We start from the raw sequence: 25,527 nt of genomic DNA on the forward strand, positions 1-25,527 counted from the left end.
TGACTGAAGAGTTACTGACTCGTCTTCTAGCGCCATCATCAGGTCAAAGGTTAAATGTATGTAACTTTATTCATGAATCTTTCAGGATATTGACAAATATTTTGTAGGAATATCATTGTTATAAGGAGTGGATTTTCACTTTTAATTGTAGCTGTTATTTGTTTTTTTTTATTACAGGTCAGAAGGAGCCCTTCACATGTCAGAGGTGGTAGGTGTCGTTGCAGCAGAGGCACCAGACTTGAGTGAGGGTGAGAATTAACCAACAAACACAAATGTGGTGTTCAAAGTCTTAAGCCTTTGCTGTCAAGTGCAGAGGGATAATCTCAGTGTTTTGGGTACAATGTGGCATCTCAGGACTTTGTTTTCAGATGGAGGGAGGGCAGATTTTGTTGAATTTCCTCAGGAATTAGATTACTGATGAGGGGATTATTCCCATTCCTGACAGATTTTTGGGCCTGAGTAAGACGACTAGAAGATTGCCTGTCTGAGCATCATGTCCACTCTTAACTCCAGCTGTTGTGGCAGATTAGCAGATCTTTTAATTACTCACTAAAGGCCTTTTCAACCTGAGCAACCCCTGCTGTCTTTTTCCCTCTCCCTGAGAAGTGAAGTCTCGACCGTGAAGACCAAATATCTGAATGATCTTTAAGCCTTTCTCACTTACATTTTCTCCCTTTTTCTGTCAGTCCGTGGCCTCCTCTCCCCACAGCTCCTCCTGCGTGCCGCTGAAAGCTGAAAGAGTTAAGAAGATTTGGCAGCTCCACTGCAACCAGCCAGCCGGTGAGAGAGGAACTGGCTTCCGGTGGCCAGAGGCAGGCGGCTCACTTGCCCGGGATTAAGTGGGATCGGGGGAGATTACAGCCCTCTCTCTCTCTCTCTCTCTCTCTCTGTCTCTCTGTCTCTCGTTTCCCTGTAGCTTGATGAACGTATAGTGCTCCGTTCAGTCTCCTGGGAATATATTTCCAATCATATATACATTATCCTGCACCTGTAGCGGTGCTGAAACCTGCAGGAGCTGGAGGAGAAAGGCTTGAGGCATCCCTGAGGACTTGGACGCAGAGGTAACGTGCATCAGACTGCTTTTTTTGTTTTAGAAAAAAGAGAAGGGCTTGGAGGAAGGCCAAAGGGATCATCCTCTTCCTCTTCTTTAACTACAGAAATTTGCCAGATGGGTGTTTACCTCATGAGTAGCTTGATCTGTTTTATTTCTTACAATCACTTTTTGTCTGTCATCCTGCACAACTGGCACCTTCATGATAGTTTTTACAATCATGATCAGGATAAAAAACATATTTATTAACCTGTTTATTCCTTTTTTTTTGGTCAATCACATTGATGTCAAATTGACCAGATGTTGGTAAAACAAAAAAAATACCATCACAGCTGAATTATATCCTGAAAATATAACAGGTGTTTTTCTGTCCTGTGATGGTTCACCAGCCAGAGATTATGCCGTCCACATCTCTGTATTTACATCAGCGTTGCTCTTACACGCTGATGTAAATTGTGCCGTTAACCCCTTACACCATTCATGCTAACGACTGCTGGAGCTGTGGCTGCGCCTCCCCACCTGATCCCACTGCACGCTCACGGCTGCATGGATTACCAAGCAGGCAAAGTGGGCAAGTGATGCCACAGACTCTGGTTTCCTGCATGTTGGTGATTTGATGATTCTTAAATGGGACATACAAATAAACCGTGTATATTATATTATAAACTTTATTAATCTTGTTATAAATGCAATATTTGTAGGGAATTAGCTGAACATTTTGCTGTGTGTCCTTCATGTTTCCAGGTCGTTGCCAGTCCTGGTCAGCGGTGGTCGGGGTCAGAGGTTGGGAGTCCAGTGACCATGAGGCAGGCGGTGGAGGCTCAGGTGTTGAACCCCCACTGCGAACTGGGAGAGCATGGTTAGTGGGGCACATGTAGCTATGATGTTGTAGCTTTGTTCTTACGCTCTCTTACACTGTGTGTGTTTGTGTGTCGCAGGCCTGCGTCAGATCCTGACAGATGTGATCGAGGAGGTGAGGCAGTCGGTGAATCAGGACATCGATGGAGCAGAGATTCTCCACAGTCTGTTGAACGCATCGTGGCTGCAGTCACTGCTCAAGGTCTGAAAACACTCTCCTCTACTATGAAATAACATCAAAAATGTATAACATAGAACACAGGTACAACATTCTCAGAGTGTGTGAGGGTGCATTTCTCCTTTTAAGGTACTGAACTACTTACTGTTAAAATGATAACTGCTCGTATTATTCAACTTTAAACTGTGTGATATCCCTGTTTTCAGGTGTACGAGTGTCTCCAGAGGTTCCTGAGGGACTCCCCACCTCCAGCTCTGGACTACGCTTCAGGACTCTCACTTCAGGTTGCACTCAGATTTGTTTTATAATATTAACTTGTTGCTCACAGTCGTTCTGTAGGAGTCGTTGTTTAAATGGAGGATATGTGTTTTCCTGTCTGTGCAGCTGCTGATTGACATCAGGTCGTTATCAGGCTGCTCTGAAGAGGCCAAAGAGCTCTACCGCCTCCTGCGGCAGCCGCACCTGCAGGTAAGAAGCCACGTCTACAAGACTTCTGTAACTGACCTGATTTCCCTCATTTTAATATTCATTTGTATTCTGACAATGCAGTGCGGCACCATGCGATGAACAATCCGTCTGATCTGCATGTTTTGTAGGCTCTGCTCTCTGCTCATGATACGGTGGCCCAGAGGGACTATGAGCCGGTGCTACCACCGATGCCTGAAGACCTGCCGGACGATGAGGAGGCCACCAGGATAGTCTGCCTGGTCAAAAACAAACAGCCTCTGGTGAGTTACATAGCTAACAACCCCTCATTACTCATTATGAAAGCTGCAAATGAAGTTTGGTTTGTATTATGTTTTTTGCCAAGCCCTTCCAAACTCTTTTTAGGCACTACGTGACCTTAAATGAGGCCACATTGTGATGGGATCGCCCCCCTTTCTATGTATGAATTTTAGTTTTTTAATCCCTCTTCACAAAAACAGGTTGGTTGGGATTAGGGAAACCCATCAGACAAACCTCACAGAGGATAAAAATGGCTTCAGGACATGAAGTCATACTACAAAACGACTGAACGGTTACATTTTGATAAAGCCACAGTCCAGAAAGTTCTTGCTCAAGGTCATTATGATCAGTACTGCGACTAAATCTTACAAATCTCAATTTTGTATTTTTAAAAAATTCATTGTATTTGTGTGGATACAGAAGCCTCACATATATTTGCACATTAAACCAAACTGACCACGTGGCTTGATAACACTAGGGAAATATAGAAAATGTGTTTTGTGATTTGGGTGAACTGATCCTTTAAGCTTCCTGTAATCTGACTGTAAGAAATACACCACATACATCTATGTGTATAAATTAGACCACAGTGGGGCTATTTCCAGTCCAGTCCTTCCATCCCAGCGGATGCTGTTTTATTTTGCCAAATATAAATCAAACAGCTGCATCCAGCTGTAGACCAGATGTTTGAATTTTATAATCTCTCATTTGTGAAATTGTCTGTGGATGCTTGATGGATGATTTCCAAACAGCAGAAAGAGAAGGATTTTAAAGAAAAACACTCATTATCAGTCTCTGCTAAACTCTTAATACACATGTCATTGTTTTGTATGTTGTTTTCTAGGTCTTTTATTACACAGTTATTTTAACAGGGAGTGCTGATGACTCATTTTTCATAGCAGTTATTCCATCTTTAAACCTTGCAGTTTTCCAGTGGAAATTGTCAGTCTCCATTTCCTGTTTTGAACGTTTCCTCTACCTTTGAGTGACTCTCTTGTCTCACAGCTTTGCACCCACCAGAGAGTCAGGCTCCCGCTGCCCAGTGCCTCCCCTCCCTCTGCAAAAAGCTCCAGAGGGGGGATCCACAGTCACTGGGACACCCTGAGGCACCTGACCCGGCAGAGGCTTCACCGAGGTCGTGCATTTGGCGCCCAGAGCACTGCTGCTGCTGAGAGCCACAGCCTGGATGTCAAGGATTCACCGTGGCGTAGCGTTCGCAGAGGCAGCTACCCTCCAACTGAAGCACTGTGTCACCCAGCGGGGGCTCGGCTGTACCCTCCATCTCAGTATAAGCCGATGAGTAACTGTCAGGTGTGCTGTGGCAAACAGATGAGCCAGTGTAGAGTTTGTTACACCAACCTGCTGTGGGAGCAAGGTCTGAACCGCTCCGCGCCTTCGGTCTACAGCTCTGTTCTGATCGGTAAGAAAAGACCTGGGCCTCGTCTCCTGGGGAGCGATCTCATTATAGAGAAAATAAATTTAAGAAATAATTCAAAACTTGGATAAAACCTGCAGTTTGAGGTTCATCTTGTTAATCTACAATCTACTGTAAGATGCTTTCAGGAAACAAGGCCCTGTGGGGTTTTCATCATTCGTCATTTCGCCCTCTTCATCCATCTTTCATCACATCTCCTTATGGTTTTTCATGGATTAATGATGTCTGTTTTCTCATTGGAGACAATGTCATAGAAGAGATGGACAGTGGGAATGAGGATGAAACAGGAGAGTCTGCCGACGCCCCCTCCCCGCTTCCCACATCCCGCCGTTGGACCATGTCTCCCCCATGCCTCACTGTACCCTACTACTCCAACATAGACGACTACCTCCAGCCAGGCCTAACTCCGCGGCTCCGAAACCAAAGCCCCCGCATCCGCACGGCTCCCACGAGTCCCATGCACCCTCGCCGTGTGGTGGAGATGCCCTCGGTGGCGCCCGTGGAGCTCGCCAAGCAGGAGAGTCTGGACGAGCTGAGGACCACTGTGCAGCTGGCCGCCAGCTCCATGGAGACCAGCACCAGGGACATGAAGCTCCTGGGGGAGAAGATGGCAGCTGCCACCGAGCGTATGTCGGAGACGGTGCAGGACAACTCGCACGCCTTAGTCCTACTCACTCAGGTGGTGGACCGGCTGCAGGTCCTCCTCGCCGCCACCAGGATTGACACCAACTCCACAAAACCTGCAGCTGCTGAGCAAGACGACACACCCAAGAAAAGCCCGACTACGAAGACTCGAGGGCAGCGTCCATCTTTGACACACCAATCCAGATGTCCCTTCCCCTCACTTCCTTCCTCCACCTCCTCCAGCTCCCTCAGCAGCTCCCAGGACGCTCCCTCCACCTCCCAAGGCACCAGCTGTCTGTCTGTGTCTTGCCGCGGATCACCTCGAACTACCCTAAAAACCAAAAATACCCCCTCCCCAAAGAAGAAGCACATACATCACCCTGATCTCCCAGCATCCAAACATCCTCTGACTAACGGCCTGTTAGATGAGACCAACGAGACGTCCAAGGCTGTGAGAGGAGGTCGCTCCAACCAGAGGAAGAAGAAGAGAAAGAAGGCGACATGAGAGACGCAGAGAAGTGTCCAAAAAGTGGACTTCTTGCGTCCTTTCAAAGCCGTCTCTGACCTGGCTGACCTGCAGACATGTACAGCGGTAGTTGGCATTTATTCTGGTTTTCCCTCCATCATGTTGTGTTTCTGTAGAGGGGCCATTTCATTCTTTCATTTTCTTCTCCGGCTCCCTCATCACCAGCGATGTCTGGATTCTTCACGTCAAGAACTTCACCAGTCAACTTTCACTTGTGTCGCTGTTTCGTTTGTGCCTGAATTGTCCCTTTTTTCCATTTCACCGCCACGTGTGTCCATCGTGTTGTTACTCCATCTGTTTTGTTTGTCGTCATTTGTCTGATTCGATTTGAGCATCACATTACAGTTGGTTTATTTATTCAGTGTTTTTTTCCTTTTTTTGTTCCAGGGAGCGACTATAAAGAGAAACGACATCACGGGCGAGATCTTTGTTGCTCGGGTGATTCATGGAGGGCTGGCTGATCGAAGTGGTGAGTCTTGCCTACCAAGGATAGTGTTGAATGTTGTCAGTTTACTGTATACTGTTCAATAATAACTGATGCTACAAGACAACACCTGAGAGAGGACTGGCCCTTTAAGAACTTGAGGAAATGTGAAGGCCTTGTTTTTATTTTCACCTGTATTTGTGTGTGTGTGTGTGTGTGTGTGTGTGTGTGTGTGTGTGTGTGTGTGTGTGTGTGTGTGTGTGTGTGTGTGTGTGTGTGTGTGTGTGTGTGTGTAGGTCTGCTGCATGCAGGGGACAGGATCATAGAGGTGAATGGTTTTCCTGTGGACGGGATGGAGCCTGAGCAAGTTATCCAAGTTGTGGTGGGTCACTGCTCTCTGAATCCCTGTGTCCTGTCTTCCTCAGTGATTTTCCTAAAAGCAAAAGGCATCACAGTTTCTCAGTCTGCTAATGAATCCGTTTTGCTTCTTTACAAACAATCAGCAAGCGAGGTCACAGGGCACCATCATGTTTAAGGTTGTTCCCATCACAGAGAGGCCGGTCCACAACCAGACGATGGTAAATCATCATCTGTACCTCCCTCATTCTTTCACTTCTTTTTTTTTTTTTTTTAAACCCTTGCATATCATAACTCTAAACTAATTGTCTGGCGTTAGTTGTACGTGCGGGCCATGGCCGACTACAGCCCTCAGCAGGACCCGGCCATCCCCTGCGCCGACGCCGGCATGAGCTTCAGAAAAGGTGACGTCCTGGAGATCGTGGACCAGACGGACGCCCTCTGGTGGCAGGCCAAGAAACTGCCCAGCAACACGGCCTGTGCTGGGCTCATCCCCTCCACCAACCTGCTCAAACGGTGCTGTTAAGGAAACATTTGGAGTAAAATCAGTAGATATCAGATCAAAGAATGAATTAGAGATTACAAACTTGACCAGAGATTTGGTGCTTGGTGGAGTTGGAGTTTGTGATGTTGGCCTAATTTAAACCTGAATCTGTTGTTAACAGGAAGCAGAGGGATTTCTGGTGGTCTCAGCCTTATCAGCCTCACGCCTGCATTCAGACCTGTAAGTTCACCCACATTTGTCTTTGAATAACAGTCCAAACAGTTTCAGAAGTGACCGGCTGTTTTCACAGTGGAGTTTTCATTGTGTTTTACTCCACGCTTACTGAAGTGAGCACAGTAGAAGAAGGTAAGGAGAGATTCCACTAAAACCTGCACATGTAGATTTATATGTTTTATTGCAGATATGACTGTTAGTTTTTCTCCCACAGAGGAAGACATGATGGCCATTGATGAGAAATGTGTTGAAGCAGGTAAATCCTCACTTACTGCTTTACATATATGTCTGTGTGCTCTTTTAATCTTTCATACACAAACTTATTGAATGACTGTGCTTTGTGATTAATCTCCCCTGTGTGTTTTTCTGTCTGGCAGACGAGGAGGCATTTGAATCTGGTAGGTAAGTCTTTGTTGATTTAATCTGTTTTGATTCTGGATTTGGTGTCATAAAAGCAAAGCGCCACTCTGTCCTGTCCTTTGTCTGAAGCTTTTGTTATTGTTTCTTTCCCAAACCTTTCTGCTGTCTGACGGCGAAATGTCAGAGGAGCTCAGAGAAGGTGAGAAAACCACAGCCATTTGTCTTCAAGTGCTTTGAAAGTACAGAGGACAAAACACGACCAATCATGCAGCTGTCATTTCCTCAGTATCTGTATTTCTTTCTCTTTTTTATTTTTACTCATCATTTCCTCCATTTTCATCTCATCCTTCTCTTCATATCAAACCAGAAGAGGATGACTTCAGCAGCAACATTGAAGGGATTTATTTAGGTAAGTCTTCAAACATAAATACAATCATTTATATCATATATCATATCCTCTGTGTTTTTGTAATTAATTAATTAATTAACGAGTTGATTTTTTTTTCCCTCAGCGGGCTTCAGGCGCAGCATGCGTCTGTGCAGGCGGCGGTTTCACAGCACCGTCCAGCCGTCCTGTCACACCCGCTGTCCCAGCAGCTGCTACAGCGCCCTCAACAGCCCGTATGAGGAGGTGGTGCGCTACCAGCGCCACCCACAGGACACGCAACGCCTCATCGCTCTCTTAGGTACACTAAACATCTTATTAGGAAAAACAGGGAAAATAAAACATTACGGATGATTAAAAACAAGCTTCAGGGAAACATTTAAATAGTATATACATTAGAAATGACTCATTTAATTCATCAAACAGCAAATTACTGATGAAATGTGGTTGGATTGATTAATGTTTGATCATGTGAGAGAGATTTTTTAGATGTGTTCTGTTTTTCTCAGGTCCGACAGGTGTGGGTGTGAATGAACTTCGGAGGCGCCTGATTGAAATGAACCCCAACGTCTTCCAGGGAGTTGTACCTCGTATGTGTCAGCTATGATCGTCCAACAAATTTACAATGAACCTAAGTGGGCCAAAAAAAAAAAAAAAGTATCACAGCTCACAGCACATGAAAAATCCTGAAAGACGCACAAAGTGTTGTTTTTCTTTTTCCTGAGGCTGTGTTTTTATCCTTTTTGTGTGATTATCTTTTGTAAATTATTAAATGACTGTCTGTCTGTAGGAAAAACAATAACATATGCTTTTTATTAAATGTGAGTTTCTTTTTTCCTCCTCCAGACACCACAAGAGCACCTAGAGGATACGAGGAGTCTGGAAGAGAATATTTCTACACCAGCCGAGAAATCTTTGACAACATGGTTTATAACAACAGGTACATCTGTCTCTGCTGTAAAGCCATTAATTATTCATGAATGTTGTGGAGACACGGTGTCATTTTTATAAAGTCTAAACACAATTTATTGACCTTTTTATGATTTTCAATTTGTAAAATGCTCAACAGCATCTATATGAGCATTTTTTTAATCGAATGTGAGAGGAAACAGTTCGTGTTGCCTTTTGAAATGATAAAAAGCTGTGTCTGCACCATATAACAACTCACATTACAGTCGCAGTATTCACAGAATGAGTTCAGAAATGAATGTTTAAGCATCAAGTACTTCTGGTTCCTGTGTTTTTAATATAAAGTGATGGTGTTCAACAGGTTCCTGGAGTACGGGGAGTATAAAGGGAATCTTTACGGCACCAGCATTGAGTCTGTGAAGGAGGTTTTAAACAGCGGGAAGATCTGCGTCATCGACATCGAGCCAAACGTAAATACAACATGGAGACTGACTGTGCTCACTAATGGCTGAAATTCAAGTTTTTAAAGCCACTATTCCAAACTTATAGTTATTCATTTAAAAAGTAATTACGTTATCATCATCTGTTATGTCTGAATTAATGTCATTGTGTTAACAAAGGGTTTAAATTAGAACATAACCATTTCACAATACCACTAACAGAAGAAGTTTTGTGTTTCATATGTTTTTTTTTTTTTTAAATGGTACAAACAATAGATTTAAATTGAATGTTCTTTATCTTCTCTATTTAGGCCATCCAGGCAGTGAGGACCCACGAGCTGAGGGCCTACATCATCTATGTGAAGCCTCCGCCTCTGGAGCGCCTCAAGGAGACAAGACAGGAGTCATACATCACCACCAACTACTATGTCAACCGACCGTTCAAAGTAAGCTCTATGTATATGTATAATAATGCATGACAATATGATAAAACACTGTTAATATCACTATATAATTTTGAACCAGATCAGATAAATAAAAAAAGAATGGGAGAAAGAAGCACAGATAAAACACATACACACAAAGAGAGATTTGGTCACATAGTGAAATTGCAACTCTCCTCCATCAGAATGAAGACTTCCAGGAGATGGAGGAGGCGGCCCGGAAGATTGAGTCCCACTTCTGGCAGTTCTTCGACCACGTGATCGTCAACGATGAGCTGCAGGACTCCTGCGTCCAGCTGCTGACGGTGGTGAGGAAGGCGCAGGACGAGCCGCAGTGGGTCCCTGCCAGCTGGATACGACCCACCGCCGAGTCGTAAGAGAGGACGGAGGAGAAGACGAGGGGACAAGAGAGATGTGACCCCATTTTATTATGGCAGCAAATTTATTTTGGAGACTGAAAGTCTGGAATATCATCCCGAAAAGCTTTACATTGAAATCAATTTGTTGTATGTCTAATACTGCATGTTTTAGGGGAGTAGGGCATGAAAAAAAGGAAATATTTTGATCTTGGTGTTTGTGGCATGCTTGATCTGATTCTTAAGTCGGTTCAAATCCCTAAAGACAAGATGAAGCTGGGCTCAAGCCCAAAGAAATCCCTGAAACTATGTCAGTTTGTCACAATTTTTTTTTCTTTTAACTAGTAGTTAGACTAATTGTTTTTAGATAATTACAGTAACGCTACAAGCAGAGAATACTCATGCAAAAGGTAGCTTCCTGCTTTGCATGCAGCTTTAATTTGAATAAAAAAGGTTTCTTGCCCTGCTCCCCGCTCAGAACCTGATATTTTTCCAATTGATGTTTACATACTAGAGAGCAAACTTGATGTTTTTCCAATTTGTTAAATGTTTTGTTTTTTTGTCATTTTTATCATTTCTTTGTGTTTTGTTTGAGATTTACAAAAGATTAACGAAATGCTGTGTTTGGCAAGCTCTTGCAAAAAAACCCCCAAAAAACCAAACACAAACACTGTGTCCTTATTTCATTCAAATAATGTAATGAAAACCATGTTTTTCAGGGTAAGATGCAGCAAAGTGCAAGCAAAGCAATGACATTTTGATATTTGTACCTGTGTGTGACATTAATAAACCAATTATGATAGTAATTTATTTATTATTCTTTTATTAAGTCAGTCATTTATTCTCCTGTTTTGTTGCCTTGCCTGTCCTCGCTTTGTGTGTAAGCTTTTATTTTGAAAACACAGGAAGTGTGTGTGTGTGTGTGCTACTCATAAATACATCCGGGTAGCACCTCTCCGTAGTCTAGATAAAGTCAATAACAACCAAAGTAGCAGTTTATTCGCTTTTAAATGGTTTGAGCCGTTAAAATATGCCTTTAAACTAAAGATGCTTCAACTGGATGAACATTTAAAGGCGTAGTTTTGAGTGAACTTCGCAGTATGGATACAGGAGGCTCAAAGGTAGCTAACACGTTTATTCTCATTAATAACGGAACGTTTAAGTGGCTACCGGGCTATTGTTAAATGTTATTTCGACGAAAATACGACAAATAAAATATTTCTAAATTTGTCGAATTTACACTTTTTATATTTTACTGTAGGCTACTGTTGGTGTAAACAATATTTTTTAAATTAACAGTAGCGAACGGTTACCTAAGGTTTTCAATTCTGTTACGTTATTCTGTTCTGTTATCTGTTGTAACGTTACCTATTACTACATTTAATAATAGAAATACGTATTATAACGTTTAAAATATCGCTAATAATCTGTTTTTTTTATTATAGAAAATGCGACCCAGGGAGCTCCCGCCTCTTCCACAGGTTAGTCAGTCAAATCCAGGTGTTATTGCCCTAAACTTATCTATGAGAGCACTGTAGTTACTGTTTCCCATTATACTCATTTAAAACTGCACTGTCCTTAGAAGGGTTAGGGTAAGCAAAATACTAAGCGGCAAAATAATGGCCCCAAAGTAAAATCTAATCAATTTATAGTTATATGAAACAAATAAAAGCATTTGTGAAACTGTAAGCAGCAAATATTTGGTAGTTTTACTGAATATAAGAAAAAAATAACTGATTCTCTGAATAAGAAAATGTTTTGATATTGAGTAAACTAATTATCTCAGTACAATTTGGATTTCAGACAGATTTCACAGTAAAAACAACAAACTACACCAGTGCAGTAACACATACTCAATTAATCATCAACAATATTGATAAAAGATTAATTGTTTAAGACATATGTGAGGATTCACTGCTTCTTTTTGTTTTATATTTGTGTAAATTGAATATTTAAAGGCGTCATCTTGAGCTCAGGGACACTTTAAAAGGCATTTTTCACTATTTTCTGACATTTCATACGGTAAAACAACTAGTCAATTAGTCGGAAAAAAGAGTCAGTAATGAAAAACACAGTAACTTACATATATAACAGAAAATGATGAAGCCGGGCAGGCATTTGGTCAGTCGCAGGTAATTAAGGTAATTAAAAGTCTAATTGATGAAAATATCTGAAGTAAAACCATTTTTCAGCCCAAAAATGAAACTTCTTCTCCTTGATTGTCACCAAACAAACCTGAAAAGCAGTGGAATAAGCTTGAAAAGTTGTCTAAGTGTGTTTAGGGACAACATGTAAAGCACAATACACAGTATTGGTGTTTACACACCGCCTCCACAAGCATCGTCAGGGAGATTAGACCGGATTCCAAAGACGCACTTCCTTGATGTTTCACACAAAGAGACATACAAATAGATACACTGCCACAGCTTCAAGAGTTTGAAAAAGGTTTGACCTCTGCCCTGAATAATCCTTGGTCCTGGCAGATGTATGACCACAGATTTAGCCAAGGATTTAACAGCCAGGATGTTACACGAGGCTTCACTCCACTCTTACTTGATTCTTAGGTGAAATGGCCAGAAAGGCAATGGTAAGGATTTAACTTTGATGTCTCATCTGACTTTAGGCTATAGCTGAAAATTTAGAGGAAAAAAAGAAAAATCCGAGGCAGCTCAGCTGTTATGTAAGTGTCTGTAACTTAAATAGCCTCTTGTGACGTGCTTGACTTTCAGCGACAGGTTTTGTCAGAGCAGGTGTATCATTCTCATCCATTTGTCTGCGTTTGATAGGAACGAATGAGTCATGGATGCGAAAGGTTCAGCTGTGGAAAATTAGACTAGTTTTTAATTCAGGTTATTTGAAGCTGAACTTAAACACACAAAGAAGAAAACTAACTTGTGCTTCTTCTTCTTAAGCGTGGGCAGCGAACACTTCCTACAATGCTGAGGTAAGTAAATGTGTTTATTATTATAACAGTGACTGTGATTTCTTTTTTGTCTTTATACCAATTTCTTTCCTCTGTTTTTTATATGCACTGACACATGAAGTCAGGATGCAGTTGGTGAGTCAGGATTTGTACTAAGTAGTTCTTTATAATGTTTATAATTAATTTTTTCATTGAATTTTTCATTGAACTTTCCTTGTGTTTATTTTCTTGTGCAGCACCAAAACAGAAGAAGAAGAGGGTGAGAAAGGAGGCAAATGGAGTTGATGATATGGATGGTACGAAACACAAATGTCTGTGGAGCTAATTCAGTACTCATAGCCAAACGTTAATTAACTCAACTTATTGGTTTAAATGGCAAGGTCATGCCAACACAAAGACTTAACAGCTAAACCTTTAATTTTGCTGAACTTGACATTTTGTTTTTCTGCCATTTATCACTCATCATTTATTCTTACCTCCATCTTTCCTTTTTAGATCAGGGGGTGGAGATGGGAGGCCTGGGCAGCAGGAGGACGTCTGAGGTCGGAGAGCAACTTTCCCTTGAACCCGCAACTGAAGCGCCCACCCAGAGGAGGAGGAAGAAAAAGAAAGCTGCCACTATAGGTAAAATCTATGTGTGTTGCTTTTCTGTCTGGGAGATATACTAACCCTATGATGCTGTAGTTTCATTGGGATAAAAAAAAAAAAAATTCATGGTTTCAGATCTTGAAGATGACCAGGCTGATCTGGTGAATGGAGATGCAGTGGATCAGACCACCGATGGAGAAGAAGTGGTACGAAAACCCAAAAAGAAAAAGTAAGAAGCCCTGAAAACCAGAATTAACATGCTGATGTATAATATTATATCTGCAGTTATTTTCATTATCGATTTATCTGCAGGTCATTGAAAATTCTCTCACATCAGTGTCATATGTTGGGTTGAATTTGTCATTTTTCTTTGGTCTTCTTTTCTTTTAATTAAGTAAAACTAAACCAAACCAAAGCACACATGATAAAAAGCATCCAAGTAATTGTCACAGAATCAATAAAAGAAAGACTTCGTAAGAGACAAATGTGACAGCAATTACAGGATGATATATCGAATATGTTCCATTTTTCTCTAAAACTTTTATTCTTGTAATTTCAGGAAGTCAAGAGTCGTTGAATCACAGCTTCCCGATGAGTTGGACGTGGAGGAGGATGATATTATCACTGACACCCCTCCTGCCATCCCCCAGCATTCCCTGTTCTCGGCCCCGCAGGGTCAGAGCCAGCCGGTTGGGAAGGTCTTTGTGGAGAGGAACAGTGAGTAATGAGAGAAGATGACGTGGTCAAAGCTGTTAAATGGCTTGAGTGGAAATAGTAACTGAAGTGTGTGTGTGTGTGTCAACATGCAGAACGTTTCCAGGCAGCGGAGCGCTCAGACTGGAGGAAGACCAGCGACCAGATGGATAACATGACGGACCTCCAGCACATGCAGCCGCTCTGGACCACCAGAGATGTTTCTATCAGAGTGCACGAATGCTTCAGGTGAAGGAAAAATGTCTCTGCACAAAATAAAACATACACAGACACACGCTCCCCTATTTTCTTTAACGTCTCTTATCTCTTCTGTCTGGTTCAGGGTGTTTGGTCTTTACTGTCACGGCTTCCTGGCAGGCTATGCTGTGTGGAACATCGTTGTGGTGTACATGTTGGCCGGGCAACACCTCACCGCTCTGTCCAACCTGCTGGAGCAGTACCACAGCCTGGCTTACCCCTCCCAGTCTCTGCTCTACATGCTGCTGGCCGTCAGCACCGTGGCCGCCTTCGACCGGTAAGACACCAGGGCTTGTTCTCATTCCTGCTCAATCAAGATGGCCTCAAGAAAAAAAACCTTCCTGTTTGTCACCCAACATGAAATTTTTGTAGCTCTAAAAATGTGCAAGAGAAAGGTCATCTATGTGTAGTAAGCCTAGTCTTCTTCTCAGAGTGAATCTGGCCAAAGGCTCCATGGCTCTGCAGGAGTTCATCACACTGGACCCCGTCGCACTCGCCTCATTCTGTGAGTCCACGCTGTATTTATTCTTTTTAGATGAAGTACAAGTCCTTCCTTTAAACACATACTTTACACTCTTTGTTTATTATCTCCTCTCTGTAGTGTATTTCTCAGCACTGGTCCTCTGTTTGAGCCAGCAGATGACCAGCGATCGAATCAACCTGTACCCGTCCTTCAACACAACGCTATGGTGAGCTCAGCTAATGTTATGGTTTCTATCTCATCATGAAGCCTGGATGTGAAACCTGAGTCCCTTCTGTTTTCTTCTCTAGGCCACCAGGGTCAGAGCACCAAATTCTCCACCCGTGGGTGACAGTCAACCTGGTGGTGGCGCTGCTTGTTGGCCTGGCCTGGATCTTCATCGCCACACGACCTGAGACCGACTACACTGAAGGTGAGTGTGTTGAATGCTGCTTTAATCTCAACTAAATCCACCCTAACACACTTAAAGAAGAAAAAGGTTCCTTTTATTTTCTTGTCCTTCTTCCTCAGGTTATCTGATGGCCATGGAGATTGAGCCGCCAAAACCAGAGGACAAATCAGAAATGACCGCCTGAGAAAAATGACTGTATATTTGATCTGAGACGACAGCTTTGATGTCACTTTGCACATATTTTGCACCATATTTTAGCAGTGAACACTGAATGTGTGATAATGTATATTATTTTTGTATTTTTGAAATGTGAATGTACTTGTTTCTTTCTAAATACAAGATTTTATCCAACAAATCCTGCAACATGTTTTTATTTCATATGAAGGGAATTCGATGGTATGACCAGGTTTGCTAGGCTACCATTGATCTTTAAAAGGTTCAATAATTATATGGAATAAGCGGTGTTGGAAGAGATATTGAGCTCATTTACTAGTAAATGGAAATTTTCAGGATGTATGGTCACACAAGTTTATTTACAAGTACAGACTTATTATGGTATTTATTAACTTACACGTAGAGTTTGATAAGATGTTGATCTGCATAAAAAAACTTCAAATAGTTCATATGTATATAGATCAATACGGTGAGTGTGAAATGTTCATGATAATTACTACTTTTGTTTGGAGGACTTTCCACAACCTGGCAACCCAAAAGTTCTTCTAATTGATGGCTCAAAACTGATCCATAAAACATAAAAGTAAATGATTTATTAACCATTCATAAAACCAATACTTACTGCTTATAAACCCTTTATAAATGGTGCCTTATGAGAGAGTGGTTGCTATTTAGTTCAGTATCGATTTCACTCCATTCGATTATTTCGCCCTGCCCGCCGTCCAGACTGTGTAGTCGAGCACAGAACCCCTGATCGCTGCTGTCTCTGTTGACGTGGTGACTGTGAAAGAGTTTGCGTGGAAATCTCCAGATATATTAATGAGTTAAAGTTAGTAAAGCAGTGCAGTTAAAAGCGAGCAGTCATGCTGGACTTTGCCATCTTTGCTGTCACGTTTGTCATCATTTTAGTCGGCGCCGTTCTCTACTTGTACCCGGTATGTCACTGCAAGTTTAGCTTTAATTAAGCTACTTAGCTATCCGTTATCCTGGTGAACCATTACGCCAGCGTCCTCCTTAAAAGTGTTTATGTAAGGTTCCTTTTCTTGGAAACATTACGTATAATACATTTCAGTAATATACCGAACCTTTACTATCTTTTTTCTCTTTTTGGTATTAGTCTACCACAACAAACAGGAATCTACTTCAGTGAAATACAACTTTAAGAAGTCCCAGTGGGCGGCAACGAGCGCTGATCTACTTGCCTAAATTAGCTACTAAAGTAAAAATAATGAAATCAAATTCTGCAAACTACAGCAGTTACATGCTGATTTAATCGAAACATCAAATAAATAATCACATTACTTTAGGTTGTGTTTTAAAAATGTGTGTGGTTGCCTATTAACGAAGAAGCATTAAATTAGCACATTTTTCAATGGGATTCCATATGACTGAATGTCACACAAACCAATTGGCGTTAGCTGGATTTGGGATTGGCAAAGTCGATCTATCAGTTTATTGGAGAAGACAGTTTGAGTGTGCGCATGTGTAGACGGTACACTTATGTATATGCACTACCACAAATTGTATTTACATAAATTCACATTAACAGCCTATTTCTAACCATTTCAGTCATCCAGAAGGGCCTCTGGCATCCCAGGTCTCAACCCTACAGATGAGAAGTAAGTTGATGTATTTTCCTCTGTCTTTGCAGCTACTGTTTACTTTCATTCAGTAAAAGGATTGAGTAAAATTCATATACACCAGTTAGCTAGTCTCCCTCATTTATAATTGGCTCCCTAAGAGGCCTGTACGGATGTACATGAACAGAAAGCCTAACATCCAAGTCTAATATCGTGACATTAACATTAAAACAAATAAATTAATGTGCTGATGAAGTGGTCCTCTTTCAACATAAAGCATATGTTTTTGGTACATTATTGATTGTACTGGCTGTCCAGATTCAAATCACATCCATGGCTTTCTGCTCTCTCAGGGATGGGAACCTGCAGGACATTGTGAACAGAGGCAGTCTGCACGAGTTCCTCGTCAGTCTGCATCAGGAGTTTGGGTCTGTGGCTTCGTTCTGGTTCGGCGGTCGGCCGGTGGTCAGCCTGGGCTCTGTGGACCAGCTACAGCAACACATCAACCCCAACCGCACCAGTAAGTCCACAAGCTTGACAGACTTAAAATGACAGTTTTTGCTGCTTATGATAATGATGATAATAATAATGATAATAATAATAATAATAGTAATAATACACTAAAACATTTTGATGCTCTAAACATTTCGCTGCTGATCCCCTTCAGTAAAGGATCTGTGCTGTTCTAAACAAAAGAAAACTAAACTCTTTCTCTTTACCTACTCTCAGCTGACTCCTTTGAGACGATGCTGAAGTCATTGCTAGGTTACCAGTCTGGGATGGGAGGCGGGGCCAATGAGACCATGATACGGAAGAAAGTGTATGAGAGTGCCATCAACAACACGCTGAAGAACAACTTCCCTCTTGTGCTCAAGGTTTGTGCCGTGAATGAAGGCAAAACTTTAACTCTACCCATTGAAATATATCGTTTAGAGGTATTAAACATTACCAAATATGGCCTCTGTAATCGTCTTTGGTTTCATAGGTGGTGGAAGAGCTGGTTGGAAAATGGAAGTCATTCCCGGATGCTCAGCACACCCCTCTGTGTGCCCACCTGTTGGGTCTGGCTATGAAGACCGTCACCCAGCTGGCTCTGGGTGAGCGCTTCAAAGACGACACGGAGGTCATTTCCTTCCGCAAGAACCACGATGCGGTGAGGCCGTCTGCCTGGGCATCTCAACTCTGTATAGTTAAATAGGCACCGACATTGCTTTTATAAACGGGTCATTATGTTTTAGTCTTGTCACTGATTTATTTTTCTCGTTTTCTCACTCACATTGACACCACCAGATCTGGTCAGAAATTGGGAAAGGCTACTTGGACGGCTCGCTGGAGAAGAGCTCCAGCAGAAAGGGACATTATGAGAAGGGTGAGTGAGGTTTTTCTCTGCAGAGGAAGCTGACGTGAACTATACTGAGTTATTGAAGGATGGTGTCTGTACTGTCTGTCGTTATTTTTTGACTCTCGTCAGCCTAGTGTTTGTCATGTCTTCATTTCTATCCATTTCCTAAGCTCACAGCTGCTGTCTGTTGACATGTGGGAACAGCAGAGGGCTTCTGCTATTTTTTAGCTGTGGAGAAACAGGAGGAAAAGTTTGCAGAAGCTCAGATATGATCTGTGTAAAGCTGCTTGACAGACAGCCAGAAACAGTCTGAGTACAGGCAAAGACTGTGCAAACCCAACAGCCACTGTTTTCAGGGACTGTTATTGATTTTTCTGCCAAGGACAGTTGTCTGAGACACTCTGCACCTGGCTGGAGTTAATCTTGGTTGCTGTGGATGCTTGAAATGCTGACATTTTATCCTGTAATCTCAGTATGGGTGTCAGGCCTAAAATATAAAACAACTGACGTCTAATGCGAGTGTGTTTTCATTATTTCCTCCTGGGAGTTCAGCTCTGTCGGAGATGGAGTCTGTGCTGCTGTCGGTGGCGAAGGAGAGAAAAGCTCAGAGGAAGCAGACAGTGTTTGTCGACACTTTGTTTCAGTCCAGCCTCACAGAGCGACAGGTGAATACTGATGAAGTCTCCCACTCTGCTTTCAAACCAAATGAAATAACTGAGCTGATCTTCACTGTTCCCACAAAGCTTTGAAAAAGCCCCTAATATGAATTTTATTTGTTTCTTTCAGATTATGGAGGACTGCATGGTTTTCACTTTGGCCGGATGCGTCATCACTGCCAACTGTAAATGACAACTATCAAAACAAGATCAATTTTCTCAATCAACCAATCGATTAATAACTGAAACAGGAATGCAACTAACTAATTGTATTCATTGTTGATTATTTTCTGGATTAATTGAGAGAAATCTGAAATCAGTCAGAAACCAACAGCATTTATCTTACAGTTACTTATTATTTAAACAGAATAAAATTAATCGACTAAACATTTCAGCTCCACGTTACATTTTAACTATTTACTTTTGCAGACTAAAAGTTTCCATAACATGTTGTGATTTGACAGTGTGTATCTGGGCACTCCACTTCCTGTCCACCTCAGAGGAAGTCCAGGACAAGTTGTACCAGGAGCTGGAGGACATTTTGGGTTCAGATCCAGTTTCCCTGGACAAGATCCCCAAGCTCAAGTAAGACCTTTGGACCTGGCTTACATCTCCAACTAGACACCTGACATTGGTCCAATTTTACTGACTTATGGAGGGATGATGCATGCTGTCACTGTGTTCATGCTTTTGAGGAATGACACAGATAAATGCATCTTAATTCAAGGTGAAAGTTTCAAACATTTAAAGGTTGTAAATGCTTCGCCACTGATGCGATTCTGACTCAACCTGAACATTTAATGCTCTTGTTACATTATTTAAGGAGACAAATACACTATTAGTGAAGATGAACTGAGTCCTACTGCCTTGGATAAACTTGATCTTGTTCAATTTCTGCCCTTGAAAAGATACTGCCAGCAGGTCCTCAATGAGACGGTGAGGACTGCCAAGCTGACCCCTGTCGCGGCTCGGCTTCAGGAAGTGGAGGGCAAAGTCGATCAACACGTCATCCCCAAAGAGGTATCTGGTTTCCAGCTCTCCGTCTGTATATTTCTCCTCAGCTCTTTGTCACATTATTACAGCCAGACAATCAGACGGTTGAGTTTTCATCAGGTTTATTTTAGAGAAGAAACAATAATTAGCAGGTAATAAAGAAACCACAAAGGGAGATATACGTTTATATATATATATATATATATATATATATATATATATATATCTGCTGAGCAGTACCACAGCCTGGCTTACCCCTCCCAGTCTCTGCTCTACATGCTGCTGGCCGTCAGCACCGTGGCCGCCTTCGACCGGTAAGACACCAGGGCTTGTTCTCATTCCTGCTAATCAAGATGGCCTCAAGAAAAAAAACCTTCCTGTTTTGTCACCCAACATGAAATTTTTGTAGCTCTAAAAATGTGCAAGAGAAAGGTCATCTATGTGTAGTAAGCCTAAGTCTTCCTTCTCAGAGTGAATCTGGCCAAAGGCTCCTAGGCTCTGCAGGAGTTCATCACACTGGACCCCGTCGCACTCGCCTCATTCTGTGAGTCCACGCTGTATTTATTCTTTTTAGATGAAGTACAAGTCCTTCCTTAAACACATACCTTACACTCTTTGTTTATTATCTCCTCTCTGTAGTGTATTTCTCAGCACTGGTCCTCTGTTTGAGCCAGCAGATGACCAGCGATCGAATCAACCTGTACCCTCCTCAACAACGCTATGTGAGCTCAGCTAATGTATGTTTCTATCTCATCATGAAGCCTCGGATGTGAAACCTGAGTCCCTTCTGTTTTCTCTATGGCCACCAGGGTCAGAGCACAAATTCTCCACCCGTGGGGACAGTCAACCTGGTGGTGGCGCTGCTTGTTGGCCTGGCCTGGATCTTCATCGCCACACACCTGAGACCGACTACACTGAAGGTGAGTGTGTTGAATTGCTGCTTTAATCTCAACTAAATCCACCCTAACACACTTAAGAAGAAAAAAGTTTCCTTTATTTTCTTTGTCCTTCTTCCTCAGCGTTATCTGATGGCCATGAGATTGAGCCGCCAAAACCAGAGGACAAATCAGAAATGACCGCCTGAGAAAAAATGACTGTATATTTGATCTGAGACGGACAGCTTTGATGTCACTTTGCACATATTTTGCACCATATTTTAGCAGTGAACACTGAATGTGTGATAATGTATATTATTTTTGTATTTTTGAAATGTGAATGTACTTGTTTCTTTCTAAATACAAGATTTTATCAACAAATCTGCAACATGTTTTTTATTTCATATGAAGGAATTCGATGGTATGACCAGGTTGCTAGGCTACCATTTTACTTTAATAGGTTCAATATTATATGGAATAAGCGGTTGTTGGAAGAGATATTGAGCTCATATTTACTAGTAAATGGAAAATTTCAGGATGTATGGTCACACAAGTTTATTTACAAGTACAGACTTATTATGGTATTTATTAACTTACACGTAGAGTTTGATAAGATGTTGATCTGCATAAAAAACTTCAAATAGTTCATATGATATAGATCAATACGGTGAGTGTGAAATGTTCAGTATAATTACTACTTTTGTTTGGAGGACTTTCCACAACCTGGCAACCCAAAGTTCTTCTAATTGATGGCTCAAAACTGATCCATAAAACATAAAAGTAAATGATTTATTAACCATTCATCTAAAAACCAATACTTTACTGCTTATAAACCCTTTATAAATGGTGCCTTATGAGAGAGTGGTTGCTATTTAGTTCAGTATCGATTTCACTCCATTCGATTATTTCCGCCTGCCGCCGTCCAGACTGTGTAGTCGAGCACAGAACCCCTGATCGCTGCTGTCTCTGTTGACGTGGGTGACTGTGAAAAGAGTTTGCGTGGAAATCTCCAGATATATTAATGAGTTAAAGTTAGTAAAGCAGTGCAGTTAAAAGCGAGCAGTTCATGCTGGACTTTGCCATCTTTTGCTGTCACGCTTTGTCATCATTTTAGTCGGCGCCGTTTCTCTATCTTGTACCCGGTATGTCACTGCAAGTTTAGCTTTAATTAAGCTACTTAGCTATCCGTTATCCTGGTGAACCATTACGCCAGCGTCCTCCTTAAAAAGTGTTTATGTAAGGGTTCCTTTTCTTGAAACATTACGTATAATACATTTCAGTAATATACCGAACCTTTACTATCTTTTTCTCTTTTTGGTATTAGTCTACACAACAAACAGGAATCTACTTCAGTGAAATACAACTTTAAGAAGTCCCAGTGGGCGGCAACGAGCGCTGATCTTACTTGCCTAAATTAGTCTACTAGTAAAAATAAATGAAATCAAATTCTGCAAACTACAGCAGTTACATGCTGATTTAATCGAAACATCAAAATTAAATAATCACATTACTTTAGGTGTGTGTTTTAAAAAGTGTGTGGTTGCCTATTAACGAAGAAGAAATTAAATTAGCACATTTTTCAATGGGATTCCATATGACTGAATGTCACACAAACCAATTGGCGTTAGCTGGATTTGGGATTGGCAAAGTCGATCTATCAGTTTATTGGAGAAGACAGTTTGAGTGTGCGCATTTGTAGACGGTACACTTATGTATATGCACTACACAAATTGTAATTACATAAATTCACATTAACAGCCTATATTCATAACCATTTCAGTCATCCAGAAGGGCCTCTGGCATCCAGGTCTCAACCCTACAGATGAGAGTAATGTTGATGTATTTCCTCTGTCTTTGCAGCTACTGTTTACTTTCATTCAGTATAAAGGATTGAGTAAAATTCATAACACCAGTTAGCTAGTTCTCCTCATTTATAATTGGCTCCCTAAGAGGCCTGTACGGATGTACATGAACAGAAAGCCTAACATCCAAGTCTAATATCGTGACATTAACATTTAAAACAAATAAATTAATGTGCTGATGAAGTGGTCCTCTTTCAACATTAAAGCATATGTTTTTGGTACATTATGATTGTACTGGCTGTCCAGATTCAAATCACATCCATGGCTTTCTGCTCTCTCAGGGATGGGAACCTGCAGACATTGTGAACAGAGGCAGTCTGCACGAGTTCCTCGTCAGTCTGCATCAGGAGTTTGGGTCTGTGGCTTCGTTCTGGTTCGGGCGTCGGCCGGTGGTCAGCCTGGGCTCTGTGGACCAGCTACAGCAACACATCAACCCCAACCGCACCAGTAAGTCCACAAGCTTGACAGACTTAAAATGACAGTTTTTGCTGCTTATGATAATGGATGATAATAATAAATGATAATAATAATAATAATAATAGTAATAATACACTAAAACTTTTGATGCTCTAAACATTTCGCTGCTGATCCCCTTCAGTAAAGGATCTGTGCTGTTCTAAACAAAAAGAAAACTAAACTCTTTCTCTTTACCTACTCTCAGCTGACTCCTTTGAGACGATGCTGAAGTCATTGCTAGTTACCAGTCTGGGATGGGAGGCGGGGCCAATGAGACCATGATACGGAAGAAAGTGTATGAGAGTGCCATCTAACAACACGCTGAAGAACAACTTCCCTTCTTTGCTCAAGGTTGTGCCGTGAATGAAGGCAAAACTTTAACTCTACCCATTGAAATATATCGTTTAGAGGTATTAAACATTACCAAATATGGCCTCTGTAATCGTCTTTGGTTTCATAGGTGGTGGGAGAGCTGGTTGGAAAATGGAAGTCATTCCCGGATGCTCAGACACCCCTCTGTGTGCCCACCTGTTGGGTCTGGCTATGAAGACCGTCACCCAGCTGGCTCTGGTGAGCGCTTCAAAGACGACACGGAGGTCATTTCCTTCCGCAAGAACAAGCATCGGTGAGGCCGTCTGCCTGGGCATCTCAACTCTGTATAGTTAAATAGGCACCGACATTGCTTTATAAAACGGGTCATTATGTTTTAGTCTTGTCACTGATTATTTTTCTCGTTTTCTCACTCACATTGACACACCAGATCTGTCAGAAATTGGGAAAGGCTACTTGGACGGCTCGCTGGAGAAGAGCTCCAGCAGAAAGGGACATTATGAGAAGGGTGAGTGAGGTTTTTCTCTCTGCAGAGGAAGCTGACGTGGAACTATACTGAGTTATTGAAGGATGGTGTCTGTACTGTCTGTCGTTATTTTTTGACTCTCGTCAGCCTAGTGTTTGTCATGTCTTCATTTCTATCCATTTCCTAAGCTCACAGCTGCTGTCTGTTGACATGTGGAACAGCAGAGGGCTTCTGCTATTTTTTAGCTGTGGAGAAACAGGGGGAAAAGTTTGCAGAAGCTCAGATATGATCTGTGTAAAGCTGCTTGACAGACAGCCAGAAACAGTCTGAGTACAGGCAAAGACTGTGCAAACCCAACAGCCACTGTTTTCAGGGACTGTTATTGATTTTTCTGCCAAGGACAGTTGTCTGAGACACTCTGCACCTGGCTGGAGTTAATCTTGGTTGCTGTGGATGCTTGAAATGCTGACATTTTATCCTGTAATCTCAGTATGGGTGTCAGGCCTAAAATATTAAAACAACTGACGTCTAATGCGAGTGTGTTTCATTATTTCCTCCTGGGAGTTCAGCTCTGTCGGAGATGGAGTCTGTGCTGCTGTCGGTGGCGAAGGGAGAAAAAGCTCAGAGGAAGCAGACAGTGTTTGTCGACACTTTGTTTCAGTCCAGCCTCACAGAGCGACAGGTGAATACTGATGAAGTCTCCACTCTGCTTTCAAACCAAATGAAAATAACTGAGCTGATCTTCACTGTTCCCACAAAGCTTTGAAAAAGCCCCTATAATGAATTTTATTTGTTTCTTCAGATTATGGAGGACTGCATGGTTTTCACTTTGCGGATGCGTCATCACTGCCAACTGTAAATGACAACTATCAAAACAAGATCAATTTTCTCAATCAACCAATCGATTAATAACTGAAACAGGAATGCAACTAACTAATTGTATTCATTGTTGATTATTTTCTGGATTAATTGAGAGAAATCTGAAATCAGTCAGAAACCAACAGCATTTATCTTACAGTTACTTATTATTTAAACAGAATAAAATTAATCGACTAAACATTTCAGCTCCACGTTACATTTTAACTATTTACTTTTGCAGACTAAAAGTTCCATAACATGTTGTGATTTGACAGTGTGTATCTGGCACTCCACTCCTGTCCACCTCAGAGGAAGTCCAGGACAAGTTGTACCAGGAGCTGGAGGACATTTTGGGTTCAGATCCAGTTTCCCTGGACAAGATCCCCAAGCTCAAGTAAGACCTTTGGACCTGGCTTACATCTCCAACTAGACACCTGACATTGGTCCAATTTTACTGACTTATGGAGGGATGATGCATGCTGTCACTGTGTTCATGCTTTTGAGGAATGACACAGATAAATGCATCTTAATTCAAGGTGAAAGTTTCAAACATTTAAAGGTTGTAAATGCTTCGCCACTGATGCGATTCTGACTCAACCTGAACATTTAATGCTCTTGTTACATTATTTAAGGAGACAAAATACACTATTAGTGAAGATGAACTGAGTCCTACTGCCTTGGATAAACTTGATCTTGTCAATTTCTGCCTTGAAAAGATACTGCCAGCAGGTCCTCAATGAGACGGTGAGGACTGCCAAGCTGACCCCTGGCGCGGCTCGGCTTCAGGAAAGTCGGAGGGCAAAGTCGATCA

The 25,527-nt window shown here is 41.8% G+C and overlaps 3 protein-coding genes across 4 annotated transcripts in view; all 3 read left to right on the top strand.

Annotated features, from left to right (window-relative positions):
• Positions 1–969: 969 nt before the first annotated feature.
• On the top strand, positions 970–10,575 carry mpp4 (membrane palmitoylated protein 4). Its single transcript, XM_022760689.1, has 22 exons — positions 970–1,061; positions 1,796–1,910; positions 1,990–2,111; positions 2,294–2,371; positions 2,472–2,555; positions 2,684–2,815; positions 5,786–5,867; positions 6,119–6,204; positions 6,326–6,400; positions 6,499–6,695; positions 6,845–6,903; positions 7,012–7,029; positions 7,112–7,153; positions 7,275–7,295; positions 7,442–7,456; positions 7,625–7,666; positions 7,770–7,943; positions 8,152–8,232; positions 8,489–8,582; positions 8,913–9,021; positions 9,303–9,437; positions 9,620–10,575. The coding sequence occupies exons 2-22, from the start codon at positions 1,853–1,855 to the stop codon at positions 9,809–9,811; spliced, it is 1,896 nt and encodes a 631-aa protein (XP_022616410.1). The 5' UTR covers positions 970–1,061; positions 1,796–1,852; the 3' UTR covers positions 9,812–10,575.
• A 152-nt stretch (positions 10,576–10,727) lies between these two features.
• Positions 10,728–15,479, top strand: LOC111233173 (transmembrane protein 237B-like). Of its 2 annotated transcripts, XM_022760932.1 has the most exons (14): positions 10,728–10,911; positions 11,236–11,271; positions 12,703–12,734; positions 12,835–12,848; positions 12,950–13,009; positions 13,209–13,337; positions 13,437–13,530; positions 13,861–14,018; positions 14,111–14,243; positions 14,338–14,529; positions 14,684–14,757; positions 14,854–14,941; positions 15,024–15,145; positions 15,244–15,479. In XM_022760932.1, exons 1-14 carry the CDS (start codon positions 10,891–10,893, stop codon positions 15,306–15,308), a joined length of 1,218 nt encoding a protein of 405 aa, XP_022616653.1. In that variant the 5' UTR covers positions 10,728–10,890; the 3' UTR covers positions 15,309–15,479. The 2 variants fall into 2 exon arrangements, with proteins under 2 accessions (XP_022616653.1, XP_022616661.1); XM_022760940.1 differs by lacking the exons at positions 10,728–10,911; positions 11,236–11,271 and adding an exon at positions 12,351–12,470.
• A 573-nt stretch (positions 15,480–16,052) lies between these two features.
• Positions 16,053–25,527, top strand: part of LOC111233161 (cytochrome P450 20A1) — a 10,952-nt gene continuing 1,477 nt past the window's right edge. The window contains exons 1-10 of the mRNA XM_022760921.1: positions 16,053–16,233; positions 16,868–16,917; positions 17,232–17,398; positions 17,608–17,753; positions 17,864–18,031; positions 18,169–18,247; positions 18,773–18,885; positions 19,007–19,061; positions 19,341–19,461; positions 19,785–19,896. Coding sequence (XP_022616642.1) covers positions 16,162–16,233; positions 16,868–16,917; positions 17,232–17,398; positions 17,608–17,753; positions 17,864–18,031; positions 18,169–18,247; positions 18,773–18,885; positions 19,007–19,061; positions 19,341–19,461; positions 19,785–19,896 — 1,083 coding nt within the window. The 5' untranslated portion in view covers positions 16,053–16,161. The remainder of the gene's footprint in view (positions 16,234–16,867; positions 16,918–17,231; positions 17,399–17,607; positions 17,754–17,863; positions 18,032–18,168; positions 18,248–18,772; positions 18,886–19,006; positions 19,062–19,340; positions 19,462–19,784; positions 19,897–25,527) is intronic.

This window comes from Seriola dumerili, unplaced genomic scaffold (assembly GCF_002260705.1).
Source record: "Seriola dumerili isolate Sdu_G_001 unplaced genomic scaffold, Sdu_1.0 BDQW01000018.1, whole genome shotgun sequence".
NCBI classification, from domain to species: Eukaryota; Metazoa; Chordata; class Actinopteri; order Carangiformes; family Carangidae; genus Seriola; species Seriola dumerili.

What these genes read in the sequence shown, in the direction of transcription:
- mpp4 (XM_022760689.1), top strand. Translation starts at nt 1,853, where the DNA reads ATGAGGCAGGCGGTGGAGGCTCAGGTGTTGAACCCCCACTGCGAACTG. An exon ending in AGCAAGTTATCCAAGTTGTG is followed by an intron (nt 6,205 to 6,325) that starts GTGGGTCACTGC and finishes ACAAACAATCAG; the next exon opens with CAAGCGAGGTCACAGGGCAC. An exon ending in ACGCCTCATCGCTCTCTTAG is followed by an intron (nt 7,944 to 8,151) that starts GTACACTAAACA and finishes TGTTTTTCTCAG; the next exon opens with GTCCGACAGGTGTGGGTGTG.
- LOC111233173 (XM_022760932.1), top strand. Translation starts at nt 10,891, where the DNA reads ATGGATACAGGAGGCTCAAAG. An exon ending in AGAGTGCACGAATGCTTCAG is followed by an intron (nt 14,244 to 14,337) that starts GTGAAGGAAAAA and finishes TGTCTGGTTCAG; the next exon opens with GGTGTTTGGTCTTTACTGTC. An exon ending in TCCTTCAACACAACGCTATG is followed by an intron (nt 14,942 to 15,023) that starts GTGAGCTCAGCT and finishes TTTCTTCTCTAG; the next exon opens with GCCACCAGGGTCAGAGCACC.